This window comes from Callospermophilus lateralis, chromosome 13 (assembly GCF_048772815.1).
Source record: "Callospermophilus lateralis isolate mCalLat2 chromosome 13, mCalLat2.hap1, whole genome shotgun sequence".
NCBI lineage: Eukaryota > Metazoa > Chordata > Mammalia > Rodentia > Sciuridae > Callospermophilus > Callospermophilus lateralis.
Genome location: NC_135317.1, coordinates 96,825,696 through 96,844,898, shown reverse-complemented (window position 1 = coordinate 96,844,898; position 19,203 = coordinate 96,825,696). Strand labels below are relative to the sequence as shown.

General features: G+C 47.5%; 1 protein-coding gene across 3 annotated transcripts in view; it reads left to right on the top strand.

Moving 5' to 3' along the window:
* Positions 1 to 16,768: 16,768 nt before the first annotated feature.
* Cacna1e (calcium voltage-gated channel subunit alpha1 E) overlaps positions 16,769 to 19,203 on the top strand; it is a 294,495-nt gene continuing 292,060 nt past the window's right edge. For all 3 annotated transcript variants that reach the window (XM_076832427.2, XM_076832426.2, XM_076832425.2), the window contains exon 1: positions 16,769 to 17,034. In XM_076832427.2, the coding sequence (XP_076688542.1) occupies positions 16,769 to 17,034 (266 nt within the window). The remainder of the gene's footprint in view (positions 17,035 to 19,203) is intronic.

Genomic DNA, 19,203 nt, shown 5'->3' with positions numbered 1-19,203 from the left:
GGATCTTTTCACCATTTTCCCCTCTCTGAGATTTCATCATATTCCTCTCTTTATCTCTCTCTGGGCTGTTTATTGGGGGAGTTTTCTCATCTATGTTTTCCTGTTTATTGATACTCTCCTTAGCTGTGTCTAATTTTAAAGTTATCCCATTGATTGCCTTTAACTTAAATGATTATGTGTTTCACTATGATACTTTTATTTGCTACTTTCTCAAATTTATCATTTTTTCATGTATTCTATTATTTTCTTTCTTTACATACACTTTCTATAGTTTCAAATTCTCAGGCTCTAATCTTCATGTTGATTGTCAGTTAACATTTCCTGATCCTAGATTGTTTCCCTAGGTGATTTTAAAGTTCTCATTACAAGGTCACATCTAGTAGTGGTTGCTTTTTCCTATAGAAATACAGTTTACTCTGGGTTGTGAGAATAGCCTCATAGAGTGCGTTTCTTAACACTCCTCTTAATCCAGGAGTGTTATTTATTTACTTATTTTTTTGGTGTAAGAGTTCCTGAACACTACTAAACATGTAGTGTACATTCAGCTCATAAGTCCTGTATTAGGGTTCTCTAGAGGAACAAAATCAACAGGAAGCATAATTTTAAAATGGGGACTTATTAGGTTGGTTTACACAACCAGAAGCTGGATAGTCCACAATGGCTGTCTGCAGGCTGCAGAGCTGGAAGAACTAGCTGCACAGTCCAAGAGGCTAAAGCCCCAGAACAAGAGGGATCAATGGTGCCACCCTACCTAGTATGAGACAGAAGGCTTCTGGAGAATCACTGTCAGAGTCTGCTTTGGAAGAGTGAAGAAGCAAGAGTCCTATATCCCGAGACGATCGCAGCAGCAATAAATAATCCTTTCAAGAAGAATCGAGCTTGCATCTGCTGCTGCTTCCTTGTTCTTCCAACTTTTATTCCATCCAAGCCACCATCCTAGTGAACAGTGCTGCCCATGCTTAAGAAGGGTCTCCATCTCAGTTGGCTATCCCACAAACCAATGATTCCTAGACTTACCCTCATTGAAACACCCATCAGCTCTTAATCCTTGGTGTCTCTTAATCCAATCGAGTTGACAATTCAAATTAACCATTACAAGTCCTATATTTATTATAGGTAATCTATCTTGGGTTTTGGTTTTTCAGGACTTTGCTTTTCTCCCTCACTCTGAGGCATAAGTTTCCTAATTACATGTCTTCTCTGTGGAGTTGATTGTATGCACTGTATTATTTCACTGAAGGCATTTTTTCAGGTGTCCCAGCTTAGTGCAGAGTCTTGGTTCCAACTTCTTTTTAAGTGTGCCCTCACATATACACTTGCTCTTAAGTAAGCATTAAGACCCACCTATTAAATCCTCTCTTACCAGGATTGATCACTGCCCTTGGGGCAGCTGCACTTTCAATCCACACACTTACTTATTTGTTTTCCCTTCTCACCTAAGAATTTTCTTTTATGTTTTGCATGTTATGCAATATCCCTTTTAACATATATTTGGAGATATATTCTCATACTTTGCTAGTTTTTCCAGAAATTTACAAGAAGTTTTCCTTAGCATAAGTGGTCCCCATATGCTATCCATACAGACCTCTTAGACTTGGGATGTTCCTAACCAAGAGCTTAGGAAGCGTCCTGGACTGACTATGAGGAAGGACGTGAGTTGGAGCAGCAGTGCATTAATGGGCAATTACTTGTCGCCCCCTCCGTGGTATATGAGTGCTTTAGCTAATGACAGTTCACTTAGAAAGGTGATCATTGGCATTTCCTTACAGCAGCTCCAGCAGATAGCTTGCCTGAGGTGAGTGAGTCTTCTTAGGAAATAAAAGATCAGAATCAAAAATCAGGGAGAGGGGTCTCCAATTTTAGTGCAGGCAAATTCTAGAAGCACAAGTGGGAGCCACAAAGGTTGGTGACAGGAAAGGTAGAAGGACTCTAGCTTCAAAAATGATAGGGAGAAAAAAAAATGATAGGGAGAAGGAAACAGGAGGACTAGCAGAGGGGTGGGGTTTGCTGAGTTTGAAACACAAATATGGGGTTCTTACTCCCTCTCTAAGGGAGAGATCCTATTCTTCTTGGTACTTTATGACCATATTTCTGACTATTCAGTGGCAGGAGAAATCTGACAGGTGAGACCCAGTTGCCTTTAGCTTTAAGCCAATGATGCTGGGTTGTGGTCACCTTTTTCGGCCTGGGTTCTCTCTTCAGTCTCTGCTGAAAATGTGTCTCTTTTATCTGAAGGTGTGGAACCCCCTGCATGGCTATAAGGCCATAGGAAAATGAGAGGTGCAGCTCTAAGTGCACTCCAACTCCCAAAGGCTGGGGCTTCCCAGACACAAAAGACATGCACGAGGTGGCCAGTGTGTTGCACTGGGGGTCCCTGTACCTCTGGTTATGATGTCAGTTGTGTGACCGTGAGAAATTCACTTAATTGCTGTACACCAGTGGTCTTAACCAGGGGGTGATTTTGCCTCCCAGGGGACATTTGGCAGTGTTTGTAAACATTTTTAATTTTCACATCTGAGGAGGAGGGTGCATCTGGCATCTAGTGGTTAGAGGCCAGGAATGCTGCTGGACATTTTGCAATGCACAGGACAACCCACCTGACAAAGAACTGTGTGACTCAAAAATGTTGGTAGTGCTGAGGTGAAGACACCCTGCCGCACGTGTCTTTTCTCATCTATAAGATGGTGAGAATTGAAGAAGAGGCTGATGTGTATGGCCACGTCCCATATGTATGGTTGATATGTGTGGCTCTATATTCAAATGACCCATTTAACACAAGCCATTTCAGCCAACTTCATATCTATGGAAACATAAATACACTGAAATGAGTTGGAAACATCCCCATCTTATTTCTTCTAACAAACAAAACTTCTTGATCTCAAGACACTGTGAGCTTTGCAGGTTCACAGTGACCACTATATCTGCCTCCATGGACGGGGTCGTTCATCTTACCCTGATTGGTTTGCAGGTTGTGCTTGTGCCTGTGAGGTGAGGGTTGAGGATGATCTTCCTTGAGCTGAACTGATTTTCTCCAGATCAGGCTTATTAGTTCTAGCTTCTCCCACAGCACCCCACTATGGTGCAGATTCTGAGGAGTCCGTATCCTGCTTCTGTGCACTTGGCTTTGTCTGTAGTTACCATTAATTTATTCATGCACTTCTCCATACCTGCAATACATGTAAATGTGCATGATACATGAGACAGTGCATTATTACTATGGAGATGGCAAGGATGATAAGTCAAGTCCTTGCAGTGCAGTGGGGAAGAAGAGGTGTGTAGCACAGTCTCCAGGGCAGGGCGACATCAAGTGCCAAAGGTACTCAGAGGAGTGAGAGATCACTTTTGTCATATGATCACAAAATGCATCATAGTAACAGTATTATGTGAACTGGGCTTTTAAGCCTAAATAGTTTTTTTTTTTGTTGTTGTTGTTGTTTTTGTTTTTTTTTTTTTTTTTTTTTTTTTTTTTTTACTCCTGTGACTGTGGAAACAGGGAAGGAAGGGAGAAAGAAAATGAGAGATGACATACAGGAAGAAAATTTCAAGCTATGTTTAGGAACGATCAACTGTCCTGCTTCCATGGAACAGTAGTAGGAGATATTGTAATGGGGTGGTAACAAGGATGTGGACTGGAAGACACTTAACTTTGCTTTCAAATCTGAAATTATAATGACTCTATAGTTACATTTGACCAGGACTAGAAAACTTACTCATTCAACAACAAAAAATTTAATGAGTTTTCCCATGGAGATACAACATTGAACAAGTCCTTAGGGTGAGGATCTGGCCAGAAGAGAGCCAACAATGAATTGTTGTGGTACATCCTGGAAGAGGAAGATGGGTGAGGAGCCTTCTCTCATTTACTGAGCAGAAGGATAAAGTTCTGACTTGAGAATTGGTGCTGCAGAGACTGTGAAAGCGGTATGCCAGGGACTTGGAGCATGGCTGGTGTGGGGAAGTGGAGTTAAAGATGCATCCAAAGTTTTATCCCCCAGTTAGGGGAAGATTGTGATGCTGCAAACAGAATTAGCGGCCTGGGAAGAGGCTGGGTGAGGCGGAAAGAGGATGAGTTTGTTTGTAAACCAGTTGATTCACGATGAGGTCAGGCCTTCCAGGTAGAGGAGCTCATTTGAGCAATTGCAAATGGTACCAGACCTCAAAAAGAACAGGGCCAAAGGTACAGCTTTGGGACTCTTCTCAAGACACTGTGATGTGAGCTTTAGTTGCATTGGATGGATGAGGTCACCCAGAGTGTGTGAACAGTGAAGAAGGAAGGACTTGGGATCAGGGGGACATGCACATTTAGGAGGGGGAAGAAGAAGACAAAGGTGCAGTTTGTATGGGGGGAGAAGTACCAACCTTTGAAAATGGTCCAAGAAGCAGGAAGGTGAGGGAAACTGTTCTTGCCGAGTCATGGAGACATAGGAACCTGTAGGGGCCTGTGCCTTCAGGAAGAAGGCTTCGACTTAAACACATTTAAGGGCTTTTTTTTTTTTTTAATCTGTGAAAGTGTTAAGTCACCTGGTGGATCATTTTATCACTTGGGGCCTCGACCAGAGGGAGAGGAAGAGGCCCTCCAGAGAGCAACTCTCTCGTGTGGCAGGAGTTTTAGTTAAAAGAATTGCTGAGTAAAAGGTTGCTTCACTTGTTTTATGATGGGTCTTGGAGCACCATGGCAATACTAGGACCATAAAGGCACTAGGGTTTGCCCTGAGAGGTGTCCCACCAGGGGGAGGACATCGGGGACAGCCGGTTCCAACTGTTTCCCATAGCCTGGGTGACTAGGTGGCTGTAAGGAGATCTGGAGCTCATGCAGAGCCTATCATTTCCAGGCCAAGAACCTATGCTCACGGCGATGTCTTGCTAGTGACCAGTAGATGGTCACTTTTCCCCTTTGACCATGGCTTGGAGGAGGCTCTGTGTCCACTGTTTGGCACACAGTGACTTTCAAGTGACCCCAAACTCTTTTTCTCTGGGCCCCTTGAATCAGTTTCATCCAGCCTTAGGGCTCAGGTTACACTTGCTCCTACAGATTGTCTCTTCCTGTGAGGTTGCCTCAGTGCATTCCTGCTGCTATAACAAAAATACCTCAGGCTAGGGAATTTATGAACAATATAAATTGATTTGACAGTTATGGAGGTCAGGAAGTTCAAGACCAAGGCAGGCTCTCTGCTTCCAGGACAGTGCCTCGAATACTACTTTCTTTGCAGCGGGTGGATGCTGTGTCCTCATGTGGCAGAAGGCAAATGAGGCCTAGTTAGTTCCCTCTTTTTATAAGACTTTTATACCTTTTTATAAGACACTAACCCCAGCTGCAAGAGCAGCCCCTGTTAGCCTAAATGACATTATGAAGGCCCCACTTCTTGGGGATTGAATTTCAGTATGAATTTTGAAGGGGATCCAGACATTCCAACCACGGCAAGAGCATAGTGAGATGGGGAGGTCCAGGCTTTCCAGCTCTGTGTGAGACTAGTTCAGAGACAGCTTCTTTCATTCTTAGTTGTCTCATCTGAGAAATGGTTGATATGAACCATACCTCATAGGATTCCTTTTCAGATAAAACAAGGGAAACACATAGTTTCTGTCTTCCACAAGCGTCAGTTATTGTATTCTTCTAATTAATCTCTTCTTTTTGTTTTTAGAATTTCCTTACCCTTTCCCTAATTTTTTCACTTAAGAAAGAAGATAATTGATTTGAAGAAAATCATTACAGAACATTTCTTAGTCAGCTCCTGCCCAGTTCCCTGGGTAAATGAAGGACCTTGAATGCTTTGACTGAACTCCTGTAATTCCCTTTGGGGAGTAAGAAGTTGTCTTTCGACTTCACCTAAAATGCTTGGTGTCTGTCCCTGCAAATATAACAACATCACCACCCACAGTGTTGTGACTCTCTGAGTTGACAAAGGATTTTCATATACACCGTGTCACAATCTTGACATCATTAGGTGAGCTGGGTCTTTCACCCCTACTGAGCTGGTGACAGTCTTCAGCTTTTAGATGTGTGTGTATGTGCATGCATATGTGCACATGCTTAGAGGATTGCTTCTTTTTTTTTTAACACAAAAAGCAAAAGTTTCAAAGCAGGTGGGGTGTGGGTTAAACACCATTCTAAATGGCAGGCCTGCTGTTCATAGGGAGGGAGAGTGGCCTGAAAGTTTAAAAATAACCTGAACATTATAGACTCCTGTGAATTCTACAGCCCAGAGTACTGTGAGTCTGTGGGTGTTTTACCTGCTGGAGTGCAGGCAGGAAAACAACAAGTTGAGAGGCAGGAGGATTTAAATTTGCTGAACCCTTTCATGCCACGCATTGGCAACAGAAGTTTTCATGAAAAAAAAAATAAAGTCATACCTAATGAACAGGATAGATGTTCCTCAATGACAGGACATTGGATCCCCTTGGGTTTGCCAAACACTAAGCAACTATCCCTGCTCCCTGCTCCTTGTTCTTCCCTCCAGAGTTTGGCCCATAGCTTTTCCAGATGGGTAATTGAGGCTGACCTGCCGGGGAGCTCCAGCGTGGAGCATTTAGGATAGATTTGGCCATTCACTGGAGACCAAGTAAGTGGTATGTAACATGCTCACCAGGAGTACAGTGTGGGCAATAGCATACCCTTTGGATCTGGAGGAGTTTTGAGGAGTTGAAGCAGTGTTTGGATGAGGACTCATGGCCCCTTGGCCTGACTCATATTGTTCGGGGACTTTGCAAAGCAAGACTGCAGCAGCAGGTCAGGCCAGTAATGCCAGTGTGTGTTGGAGTACAATGTGTGGCAGAATCTCTTGTCATATTTGGACTATCTGCACTCCCTGAGATTCAGGGGCAGGCATTATGTTGCCATTTCTGCACACATGATTATAAACCCATCTAGGACTGAGGTGCGAGTCTCTTGGTCTTGTCTCATACCCCAGTTGATTCTGAGGCCTGTCAGCACCATCTACAGAATCTGGACATATTCTTGTCCTTTGTAATTATAGGCTCATCATGAAATAAAATGACTGGATCAAATTTCTACTGATGGTATTACTGAAGGACAATTTGGGGTTAAGATAATGGGTTTTACAGTCTGGTAGGTCTAAGGTTGATTTTCTGCTGTCACCAACTACCTCTCTGATCTTAAAGGTAATTGTTTAGTCTCTTTCAGTCATGCTTCTCTTTCTGCAGAATGGAATTCTGATAGTGCCTATCACATAGGATGCTTGTGAGAAACAATGAAATAATAATATTTAATATTTATTATAATTAAAATTATAAACCTTACTGCCTATACTTTGTAACTACTCTTTCTTTTTTGTTGCATGTCCATGTTTCTCTTTGTTTTTGTAGCTCTGGAACTTACAAAATGAAGTTTTGACTTATTAGAGAAGAGAGATTATTTAAGCAAAAGAAAATAGCATAGTAGGAAGCTTTGGATTGTTATATTAATACTTGAGTGCATCTGGCAGAATTATTTTGAAGAATGTGACCAAGTGATAGAGTGTTTGTGTGAAAATAAAACTAGTCTCTAAGAGAAAAGACGGTATGGTGAGTGAATCTATGTGTGTGTATGTGTCTAAGGGACTGGTTTGGTGAGGGTCTCAGAGAGGAATATTTCAGAAGTTCTCTTTTGATTGAGCATTAGGTTTTCACCTTTCCCATTTTAAAATGGCACATGGGGAATATGTAGAAATCTTCAAGAGAGCTTCTAATTCTTCACATTTGATGTACTGTATGAAGCCTGTCTGCAAAGTTCCCAATAGCATAGGAAGATCACTTGCAGGTCTGTAAACTTGACGGGCAGACTGGAGGTTGAGCTGAATCTAGTGGGTGTCTCCAGGTACAGGCAAATGTGTGTGTGTGTATACGTGTTTGTGTGTGCGATGTCTTTTTGGGGGGAGGGGGGAGTAACCAGGTATTGAACTCAGGGGCACTTGCTCACTGAGCCACATTCCCAGTCCTAATTTGTATTTTATTTAGAGACAGGGTCTCACTGAGTCGCTTAGCAGCTTGCTGTTGCTGAGGCTGACTTTGAACTTGTGATCCTCCTGCCTCAGCCCCCGTAGCTGCTGGGATTATAGGCTTGCACCACTGCGCCCAGGGTGTGTGATGTCTTTTTCTCATGTAATTCTTCATAAGGGAAAGAGGCATATGATGACATTGTCACTCTTCTTGTAGGGAGAAAAGGTAAAACCCATTAAGACCGTTGTTGATTTTTTTTTTCCTTTGAAGCAGAATTTTAATTTTTCTAGTTGTTTTCCTTTTCTGTGGAGAGGAATCTGAATGTCTTCCTTTAACAGCTAATTCCTCATATCTTATTTTCAACCAAATTTTTAAGAGCAGGAGATACTCCTAAGAGAGTGAACCCATGACTTGGTGATGGATAAGATGAGGTGAAGCTGTTATGGTGATGGAAATGTCCTCCTGAACCGGAGGTGCCTGATCTCCTGCAAGAGAGGCAAGCACCCCTTCCTGATCTAAAATGAAAGAGGACCATTCTACCTGGAAGGAACAGCTGGAGACATCTACAAGAGAGCAGAGAACCAGGGGAAGGGCAGCTCCCCAGACAGGGGCCAATACCCGGTGAACGGTGAATAATCAGGCATCAATCCTGCTCACTGAAAATTGTTGCAGGAGATTCATTTATTAACTTGACTACTTACTTGGTAAAGGCCTGCTATGAGGAAAATATCATGCAGGCACTCTTGGTAGTAGGATGAAGGGGAAGATATGTCCTTCACTCCGAGAAGCTTACACCACAGTGGAGGAGAAAAGGCATATATAACTGAAATGTAACGGTGAAGTTATATTCACAGCAGATAACAATGAAACACAGCATGAACGGTACAGAGAAGTTCTATGAGTCAGTAGGAGGGAGGGGTGGAAGAGTATATGGAAGGCTTCATGTTAGAGGTGGAATTGAACTGGATTGTGCCTTGAAGGATGCTCAGGAGCTGGAGAAGCAGAAAAGAAGAAGGAGGTCCCTGGATTGTCTGAAGCAGGTGCTGTGAGCAAGGGCTTTGAGGTGGGCGTGGGCCTGACTTGTTTGTTTTAACTGTGTTAATCCTGTGCATGGTCCATGGAGATGGTGTTGGAAAGGTGGGCTGGATTCAGATTGTCTTGAGTTGTGAGGCTAAGGAGTTTGGCCATTTTATAGACAGCAGAAAAGCCACTGAATGAATTAAGAATGATGTTACATTAATAGAAACTGGAATTTTTCGGAGGAAGGGTTAGGGGTGAGGGCTAGGGGCTAAGATGTGGAAGTACAGGGGACAGTTGAAACTGTGGATAAAGATGTAACCTCAAAGGGAGAGAGATAAAGGGATTGAAGATGCTGGGGTAGTCCCACAATAGGGTGAGAGCACTCCGAAGATTAAGAGAAGGAAATAGTGAGCAAACGGGAGGCATGGTAACTGGGATATTGTGGGGGAAGGGAAGTCTCTGAGGAGGCATGGAGGTCAATAGTGCCAAATACTTCAGGGTGGTCAGGGAAGAGGAGCGTTGGATAAGGACCATTGGAGCCATCAGTGAGGGTCTTAGTGCATTTTCTGGGGAGTGGAAGGAGCAGAGCTAGCAAATGGCCTGGCCAGGTGTACATTTCAAAACTGGCCTCGAGTCCATATCATATGGGAATGCCTTATTCACTCTGATTATTTTATACCAGGTGGGTGTAACCAGCTGCTCAGTGTAGGAGAGAGTGGGAGAGAGAGGGTGTGGTGATGGACAGGTGGTGGCTTAATCTGCTGATGATTTCCACCCAAAGGGCCCTGGGAGAGGCAAGACTGGTGGGTGTGGTGGAATCTGGTTCTTTTCTTTGGGTCCTCAGGGTTCATATCAGCTCTGTTTCAGCGTGAGCTGTGTTCTCTGCTCTTGGGTCATTATCTTCAAGGGAGACGGGTAGAGAATGGATCAAGAGAAGACAAACACGTGCAGCATCCCCCCGGATCCTTCTCCTCCAAGCACTGCCTCTTTCACTCTGGCACCTGACACGCTGCCCGACATGTGGAAGGTGCTCATTGTATGTTTGCTGAATGAATGAATCAGCCTGAGCCCACCCAGGCTGAGCGAGCTTTGCAGTGTGTGGGCTGCCTTGTGTTTTCTGAGTCAAGAGGCCACGGGGGGTGGATGGATGGGCGTGCTTCCGTCAGTTGTTCTCACCCTCTGCTCACCCTCATCGGTCAGAGCTGGCGCTCTGCAAAGTCTCCTGCTGCACTTCACCTTGGAGGGGCAGCAGGTTGGACCCCGAGGGTAGGAGGCGAGGTGGGCAGTGATGGAAAAGGGAGCCTTTGCTGCCTGGGGGCTATTAGGTTAAACATAGTTAGTTTTTCTTCCAGCTGAAAAGTGACTTCATCTTATGGAAAAGAAAGGATTGAAGTGGCAACGCTGCAGTCTCTGTGATCCTAAATACAGTGAAAGAAATGAAAATGCCGATTACTTAATCCCATGCTTCTTGCATGTGGTCCACGCCCCAAGTACCCATGCTCCAGGCTATTGCCACATGCCCCCAGTGCCACCCCTTTCAAGGACCTCATGGATTCTCCCGTTTTCCGGTTGCCTTCAGCCAGGGGAGGGGATGTCTCCCTTCTTGGTTCTTCCCGGGTGCATTACACAGCTGCCTAGTTAGAGTCCTTCACCAGTATGTTTTGCCTTTTCCTCTCTCAAACACCATGCTCTTAGAGCCCGTGACTGTGTCTAATTTATCTTTGAGCCTCAGAATCCCTGAGAACAATGCCGGGCACATGAAAAAGGCTTAATGAGAATTTGTTAAATGGGTTTATAAATTCATGAGTAAGTAAACAAATGTGTGATTCTTTCGGGTACCAAAGCCTTTGGGCTCCCCCGACACTCGTGTCTGGTAGTTTTCTTTTTTCCCCTTCTTTTCTCCATTCCTCTTTCTGACCATGTCTCAGGCACTTACACCTCCGCTCTTCCATTTACCCTCCTGACACACACATACCAAAGTCATTCCAGGCTGCACTTCTGTGCTTTCAGAAGCAAAGCCACCAGATATGCAGTGTTGGCTGTGTGCTTCTCTGGTCATGGCTACCATAACTGAAATGTATGTAGCAAGCTCTTAATGCAGCACTTACTGTATACTAGGTATGCAGGTACATGTACTAAGAGTTTTACAGTATTAACTACAGTTTTTCATGATAGCCCTATGGGGCAGGGTGGTACACATTCATAGAGATTTAAGCCTCTGGGAGAAGATCAGGCCTTGCCTCTGCAAAGTCACAAGATCATCCCCATGACCTGACTCTTAAAAAACAAAACAAAATAAAACATTATTCTGACATGAAGTATGTTAATAGTGGCTACACACTGTAAAGAATCCTGGCCTTATTACCAGGAGATTTGGCTTTGCTATTTCCCAGCTCTATGCATTTTGACAAATCCAGCCCCCACCACCCCTGCAGCCTCAGATAAGAGAAGGGGCCTCACAGTTCTGTAGCAGAGATGCCATGAGGTTCCATTAGCATGACTAGTACCCAGGAGATGTTGAACTGTCATCACTGAATGATTTCAAAAGTACCTTAAGCTAAATTTGTGGACCTTTCGTTAGCTGACAGTGTTGGAGGTGTGGGTTTTTGCAGGCATAGGTTTGAGAGATGCTGGTTCTAGGCTGGACATTACATAAGGATGTGGAGTTACGTTTTCACTCAAGTAAGGGCTGTGTGGTGTTGTGAAAGCCAGCAGACTCCCAAGATGTCTGCACTGCCATCCTGCTCTTCTGCTCTGCTTGCATTTGCACATGGTTTCCTGCCAACTTTTTTCTTAAGAACCCACTCCCAAGTCCTCTCTGCATTATGTTCCTTAGAGCACTGCTTTGCATAAGAGTCTATTTCTTGGAAAAGCTCAACAGGGGAAAAATAGAACAAAAGGGGCTCTGATAGTTAAAGCATAAGTTAGCTGGGTGTAGCTGGCAGAGTAGGGGCAGATGAGAGAGAAGGGCTGGTGGGAGGGCACATGCCTTTTGGCTGAGGCCCAGATTTACAGATTCCTCAGTGATGGGCCAAAATCTCCTATGAAGATGGCCCAAGGCCTATCAGATCTGAGATGAGCTTTATGAATGAGGGGAATAGACAGACTGATTCTTCAACCTGCCACTCACATGTCTTCTTAGGATGAGCTCCCATGGCCTGCCTAGTCTGGGGACACTATGACCATATTGTTTCCTTCCTTTTACAGAAGAGCCTGGAGACCCCACCCACTAGTCTTCACCATTCTTGCCTGCATCTTGAATGTTTCACTGGAATTACAGCAGGGCTACAGGACATAGGCTCTGAAGTTTAACAATCTGCATGAAATCAATAATCTAGCAAAGCTTCTCACTTGCTTCATTTTCTCTTGTTGGATTCCTATTTTGGAGGTTATTGCTTGCAGAAAAATATGTAGAGCATTTGGCTGCCATGTCTTACCTTCTGTCTGTATGTGTGCACCTTGTGTGTTTGTGTGTGGGGGGGTGTGTGGTGACCTTGTGCCCAATGTTTGGGGCTGTAATTTCTAGGTACTGTGAGATGGGTTGGTTACACGATGGTGAAATTTAGGGCTTAGAGCTCAACAAAGTCCCACAGAAAGGTAGAGTGCTGGTGACAAGAGGTCAACTGTTAGGAATGCCTGGGCTCTGAGGCATGGGCTTGGGGTGCTGAGCGGCCAAGAACTATGCTCACGTCGATGTCTTGCTAGTGGCCAGTAGATGGTGCTCTGTCAACAGGAAAGTACAGCTACAGTCCTCTGAGGCTGCACAAGGATTTTCCCGATGGTTTTCAAACTGATTTCCAGTCAGTGTTCTGACTAGAAGCTGATTCTCCACACTTCCATTTATGGGTTTTTAAGGGGACAGTGGAACCAGGAGTACTGGAGGAAAAACGTCCACCAAATTCCCTTAGGAGGAGCATTATGGCAATGAGCTGATCTCTCTTGAGGGTAGTAGAAGTGTTAGAGTAGCACCAGCATGGTGCTAGAAGCATTTGGTCACTGGTGAAATTCAATTTGAGGATGGTGGGCAGAGTGGGTTCTTAAGACTTCCATAGTCTCCGCATCATTGCGGAGTTTCTTCTCCTGATGATGAACAGTTTGGAACTGAGTATTAGAACTAGAAGTAATATCAGTTAAAAGTCCACACTCTGCCTCTTATCAGACCTGGACAAAAGGCTTTACGTTTCTGAAACTCTGCGTTGTGTGTCAAATCAGGGTCATAATACACGCATTGCCAGGCTGACCTCAGAGGTTTGCAGAGAGGGCCAGCTGTCTGTTTATGTAAACTGATAACTACTGAACAAGTTATTACTTAACCATTGAAATTGTAGCTGTCTGGCAGCTGGGAGAATGTGGATTGGAGAGCATGAAGCCAGTGTAGATATGTAGATCTCAAGGCTCTCAAGAGCTTGGACAAAGGTGCAGGGTGAAGAAGGGAATTGCCTTCCCACCAACATTGCTGTCTTTAGGACAGGTCCCTTGCCAAAGCCATCGACACCATCATGTTTGCCCCCGTTCCCTTGGGCTGCACCCTCCTTAAATGAATCTCCCTTTTAAGATCCATACATAGGTTCTGCTTCTCCCAGTGTGCTCTCACACCACCCCCAGCCCATGCATTTGTGAAGCCTGCTCCCTGGGAAGGCAGGAAGTCAGTCTCAGCTCCAGTGGGTCCTCAGTCTCCACCTAGGGTATCCTGTCTGGAGTATTCTAAGTCTCTGAGGAGTGGCAGCAGCTACAGAGAACATAGGACATGACAGAGTGGAAAGGGGATTAACACTGGAACTTGTGAGTGGGTGACATTGAGGAGATGAGTCAGGGGTGCCTGATCTTCCAAGAACTAATACTAGGAAAAAAACCCCAAAAAACTAGTGAACCCTGCTCATCCTGGGAATTCACAAAAGGCATACCACCCTCCAGCCTGCCAAAGCAGGACAGGAAAGGAAGGGGTAAAGTCTCAGCATGAGAGTGAGGTCCAGGAAGCATTCTAGACCTGGAGGCTGCATGAGCAGATCAAATTTACCCTAAGAAGAAGATACATTATTTATGTCATCATCCATTTTGTTCATTATTGTGTCCTCAGTGCCTAAAACAGTGCCTGGCACAGGGAAGGTGTGTAAAAATATTTGTCAAATGAATAATTTGAGTGAATCTTGTGCTATGGATTCTGGCCCACCTGGAAAGCAAGGGCATGCACTTGATAATTTCTAAAAGCCCTTTCTAGTCCTATGAAGTTCACAGGGTACTGAGATAGCCACTTGTGATGGTTCTAAGTGACTGTCTGATGGTCACTGTCACTTTTGACTAGGTAGTTAGAAAGAAGAGGACCTCTACTTCAGGTGATAAGGACAGAGAAAGGCAGGATAGTGAAATCAGAATGACAATTAGAGCTGGCTCACCTTGAATAGTAATTTGGCCTAAAGTGGACTTATCTGAATCAAAAGGTCAACAAGCTGTACCCTGAGGCAGCAGTGCCTGCTGGGGGTGGACACCTTGAGACCATTTCTTTGGGTTTTCAGTACTGAAAGAGTTTTCCTCACACATACACACACTCCCATGTACTCTCACACAATAGACACGTGTCAGTGCTCACATGGCCTTGCCTACACACACACACACACACACACACACACACGTAGGAACACACGTGCCTCCCATTCAGATGTCACCTCCCTTCTCACCAATTAACCTCACACACAAAACCACATTCACCCATGATCTTCAACTTCTGGGTTTGGTCAGCCTTTGTTCCCTTCCTCTGCCACTCCTTGCCCCCATTCCTCCCATTGCTCAGGTGGGATTTGGACAGGACTATGTGTTGAGGGCAGGCCGGGAAAAGCAGAAGAAGGTAGTGTGGACATGGTAAGGGACAGCTCTCTGCCCTCAGTTCAAAACACTCAGTCACCTGTGGGGAAGGGCTTGGTCGCTAAGCACAGGGGTTCTTTCTATGGGGCTTCTAATCCACCTCCTCTCTCTCCAGTTCCAATACTAATTCCGTGTTTTGCTTCATTAATGAGGTAGGCTTGCGAAAGTCAGCGGGGCTTATTTGGGAATGAAAGACCGGGGCGAGGAGATCCCTGTTAGGATTGTGAGACGGGAAGGTTTAGCTCAGCCCTCACCATTCAGGACCTGGGATATTTGGACCACTCTTCCAGGAGGTGAGGTACAGGGCTCTGCTAGAATGGAACCCAGGTGGCTGCACATTAGTAGAGGGAGGGCAGCGACTCCCCCGGGAGCCCGCAGAGGCCCCAGGGAGATAAGAAGGGAGGCTGGAAAGAGGGTGCCTTCTTCTCCCTGGAAATCCCTGGTGGTGTTCGCGGAGCCTGGGAGGTGCAGAGCTAGTGGCGACGCGGCCCTGGTGAGCGGTGCGCAGGGCGCAAAGGCCCGGAGTCCTCGCTAGGGCGGCGGCGGGCCCGGCACTGCGCGGCACTGAATGGGACACAGCACTGCAGACCCCTCTCTGCGGGAACGCGAGGCTTGAGTGTGGTGCACCCCACGCCAGCCCCCGCTCTCCTGCGGAGATTCCGCCAAGCCGCCAGCGCCCGCATCCTTAGCATTACTTGGGGGGAAAGGCGATTCTACCTTGGACCTTTGCAAAGGTGGCCCACTACCCTCCGGCCAGAGAAGCAATTAGGCAAACCAGCCTCGCCGCCCAGGACCCTTCAGCCTCCGGGCTGCAAGCCGCCCCTCCCCCGCGCCCCGGGCCGCCTCGCCGCGCCTCCGCGCTCGGTTCCCTCTCGCCCTGCTCGCTCCCGCCTCTCCTGCGTCTTCTCTGCTCAGTGCAGCTGGGCGGGCTGGGTGCAAAAGGAAGACCTGGTCGTTACTGAGGAAGTTCGGTCCTTAGACAAGTCGCGTGCCGGGCCACCGCTAGGCTGACTGCAACCTGTTCCTCCCTCGCCCGAAAGCTCGCCCGCCCGCCCGCTGGCGCTCCCGCCCTCTCCCCGGCGCAGCCGCGGATCGCTGTTGCATGCTGATCCGGGGAGGCGGCGGCGGTGGCGGCGGCAGCGAGCGCTCCGGGCGGATGCTGGCACTCGGGTTTCGCCGCTCTCTGGAGGCTGCTCAACTTCCACCCCAAACGCAGGAGCTGTAAAGTCATTTGTCCCTCTTCGGCTGGATCGACTTCGTATTTTGATATTTTGGGCGTTGCGGTTTACGCAGGAACCTCTATACCGCTCTCCCCCCTCCCTCCCTCTCTCTCCAACCTTTGGATGCGTCTGTGCTGGCAGATTTAAAGACCCAAGTCTTGGCTGTGGAATTTCTTAGATGGACTTGCAGGGGATGGCGTTATAAAGCGTGTCACCGTAACGCGTCTTCGTCTTTTCTGCTTTTCAAAGTTCTTTTGTTTTCATTTTCCCTCCCTCTCTACCCCTCCCCCAACCAATAAATCACCAAACTGTTACCTAGCGGGCCGGTGCCTGCCTCTCTTCCTGAACTAGGTGGTGCGTCTGCCAGAAGAGGAGCTATGTTTGAAGAGCAGCCTACTCCACCCCTCTCCTCTCTGGTCCCTGAACACCACCACACGCTGGCATTTTGAAAAAAAAAAAATTGCCTCCAGAAACTGAGCACCCCCAAGCCCTACCCCCCCCCCCTTTTTTCTTCTTGAGGAATGGAGCTTCGCAGAGGTTGTATTTAGATTCAACAGTTCAGAGCGGCGGTGCTGCTGCCGCCGCCGCCTCTCCGAAGAGCTCGCGGGCTCCCCAGAGGCGGTGGTCCCCGTGCCTGTCTGGATGCGGCTCTGAGTCTCCGTGTGTCTTTCTGCTTATTGCTGTGTGCGGGTGTTCGGCGATCACCTTTGTGTGTCTTCTGTTTAAACTTCAGGATGGCTCGCTTCGGGGAGGCGGTGGTCGGCAGGCCGGGGTCGGGCGATGGAGACTCGGACCAGAGCAGGAACCGACAAGGAACCCCCGTGCCGGCCTCGGGGACGGCGGCTGCCTACAAGCAGTCGAAAGCGCAGAGGGCGCGGACTATGGCTTTGTACAACCCCATTCCCGTCCGGCAGAACTGTTTCACCGTCAACAGATCCCTGTTCATCTTCGGAGAAGATAACATTGTCAGGAAGTACGCCAAGAAGCTCATCGATTGGCCATATCCTTTCTTACCCACCATAACTCCCTTCTTCCCCTCTGCTTTTCTTCGGGTGAGGGGGGACGACTAGCATGGAATTTATCCCCCACCCCTTCCTGGTGCCAATTTGCCCCTTTGCCAAAGTGCACTCTTTACTCTGTTCCATCTAAGGGGCAATCTTGGTGCCATGGATACCTGTTTGGGCACTAGTGTTTTACAAGGTAAGACTTTTGGTTTTTGATTTTTCCTGTGTGGAAATCTCTAGCGTCTCTGAGTGCGCGGTGTTGCGGTGTCTGCCCTTTTTTTTGGGCTGGGCTTTGTCTGATTCTCGGCCCCCCAGACCTTTCACAAGCTGCACTCTACATATATGGGGTTGACCCTAATCCCAGGGCTTTCTTTCATACCAGTTGTTCCTTTTCCACCCTCGAAGCCAGCCCTTCTGCCCCAGATCCTACCAGCTGGAGAGACACCTGCACTGTCTTCCAGTAGAGAAGTGGAAGATCCATGGGCGAATTTACCAGTTCAGATGCTTCATGAGCACTGGGCCAAACACCATGTATACAAATAGACAGATGAATAAATAAAACAGGCATTTGGCTAGGGACCCAGCTAAGTCTGGGGACTAAAGTTTAAGTTCCACTGAAAGTGGAGCAAGTGAGTATCTGTCAGGAGAGGATATCTCTGCCACCACTGCCCAAACTGCTCAAAGTTGGAGTTCTCTTCTTGGCCAAGGAAGAGCAGCTCATCAGGGCCCATCTGCTCCTTCTCTTTCATCCTGGGTTGGGTAGTCCTGTTTCTTAGCATTTGACTCAGCTGGTTGCTCTCCCAGTACCCAGGATCAGACAGAGCTGCTGGGCCTGAATTCATCAGTGATGACCAGAGGTGTGCAAGCAGTCTGGGTTCTCCCTTCAAAGGGACTGCTCTTCATAAAGAGCAAGTGGGGACATCTCTGGTGGTGGTAGTGTCTGAATAGCACTGAAGGAGTTCTTTGCAGGTTTAATCAAATGCACCAAATGCAGGCTGCTGATTAGGCATCTGGCTGCCTTGTTCTTCACTAAGAATTTGGGTCCCTGGCAAGGCCATTAGGATTTGGAAGTGGTGGGACAGTGAAGGGGATTGGTAGGAGGCAAGCAAGTGATGTGGTGTTAAATATGGGGGTGGATTGAAGAAAGGGACTTGGATGCTCCTTGGAGGGACATTTCTTGGGAAGGATGCACCTGCAAAGGAGGCTCCTCCTCTTCTCCCCGTAACCCTCCTTCCCACCCTCACCCTCCAGGTGTGCAGCAGTGAGACAGCTGGAGCTGCGGGGGTCTCTAGTATCAGCCAGGCAGGCGGTTCACTTCCCCCTGGGGCCTGAGCATCTTCCTGCCACCCCCACCTCAGTTTCTGGCCTTCCCTTTTTCCTCCCCTAGTTCCCTGCTTCAGCAGCTCCGCGATTGGCTGGCGCGTGGTGCTTCTAGGCAGCACCCCTTCATTGGAAGCGAAGGAACATCTCTAAGCAGATATTCTTCCTGCTGCTGTTCACGTCCTCCCACAACCACCCCTGGCCGGCTTCTCCCTCTCTCCTCCTCTCCGCATTCCCACCCCCACAGAGAGATCCCGGGGCCGTGCAGTGACTGAATTGAACGTATCTAGGTGGGGGTTCGGGGCGGGGGAGGGGTCCAGCCCCTGCAGTCACGCCAGCCTGGGAGCTGCACAAAGCCGACAGATCTCATTGTGCTGCGTGCTGCGGCTGCAAATAACTCCTCGGGGCAGGTCTCTACCGATTTCCCAGTCAGGGGGGCACCCTCCCCACTCCCCCGTCCGCTTTCCACAATTCTCCCAAATTTTCCCACCCACCCGGCTCCGCTTTGCTGTGCCCCTCTCTTAGGGCGTGTTCATTCAGACAGGCGCCCATCGGGTTTCTTGCGCTAGACAAAGCCGCCCAGCTGCCCCGCGGGTGGCAAAGTGTGCCAGCAGCCATCGTTGGCACCTCGGACAGCGCCAACGAAACTCCCCTGGCGTCTCTGGGCTCCCCACTCAGCCGAGTTCAGCACCTCGGCTACTTCCGGCTGGGCCCAGGCTCCAGGGCTGGAAGCGATGTACGTTTCCTGCACCATGCGGTTGCCTCCTTTCCCGTTTTCTCTTCTGCTGCAAAGACATCGCCTTTCCACCAGGCGCTGTGAGCGCAAGGTGCGGCTGTGAATCTTA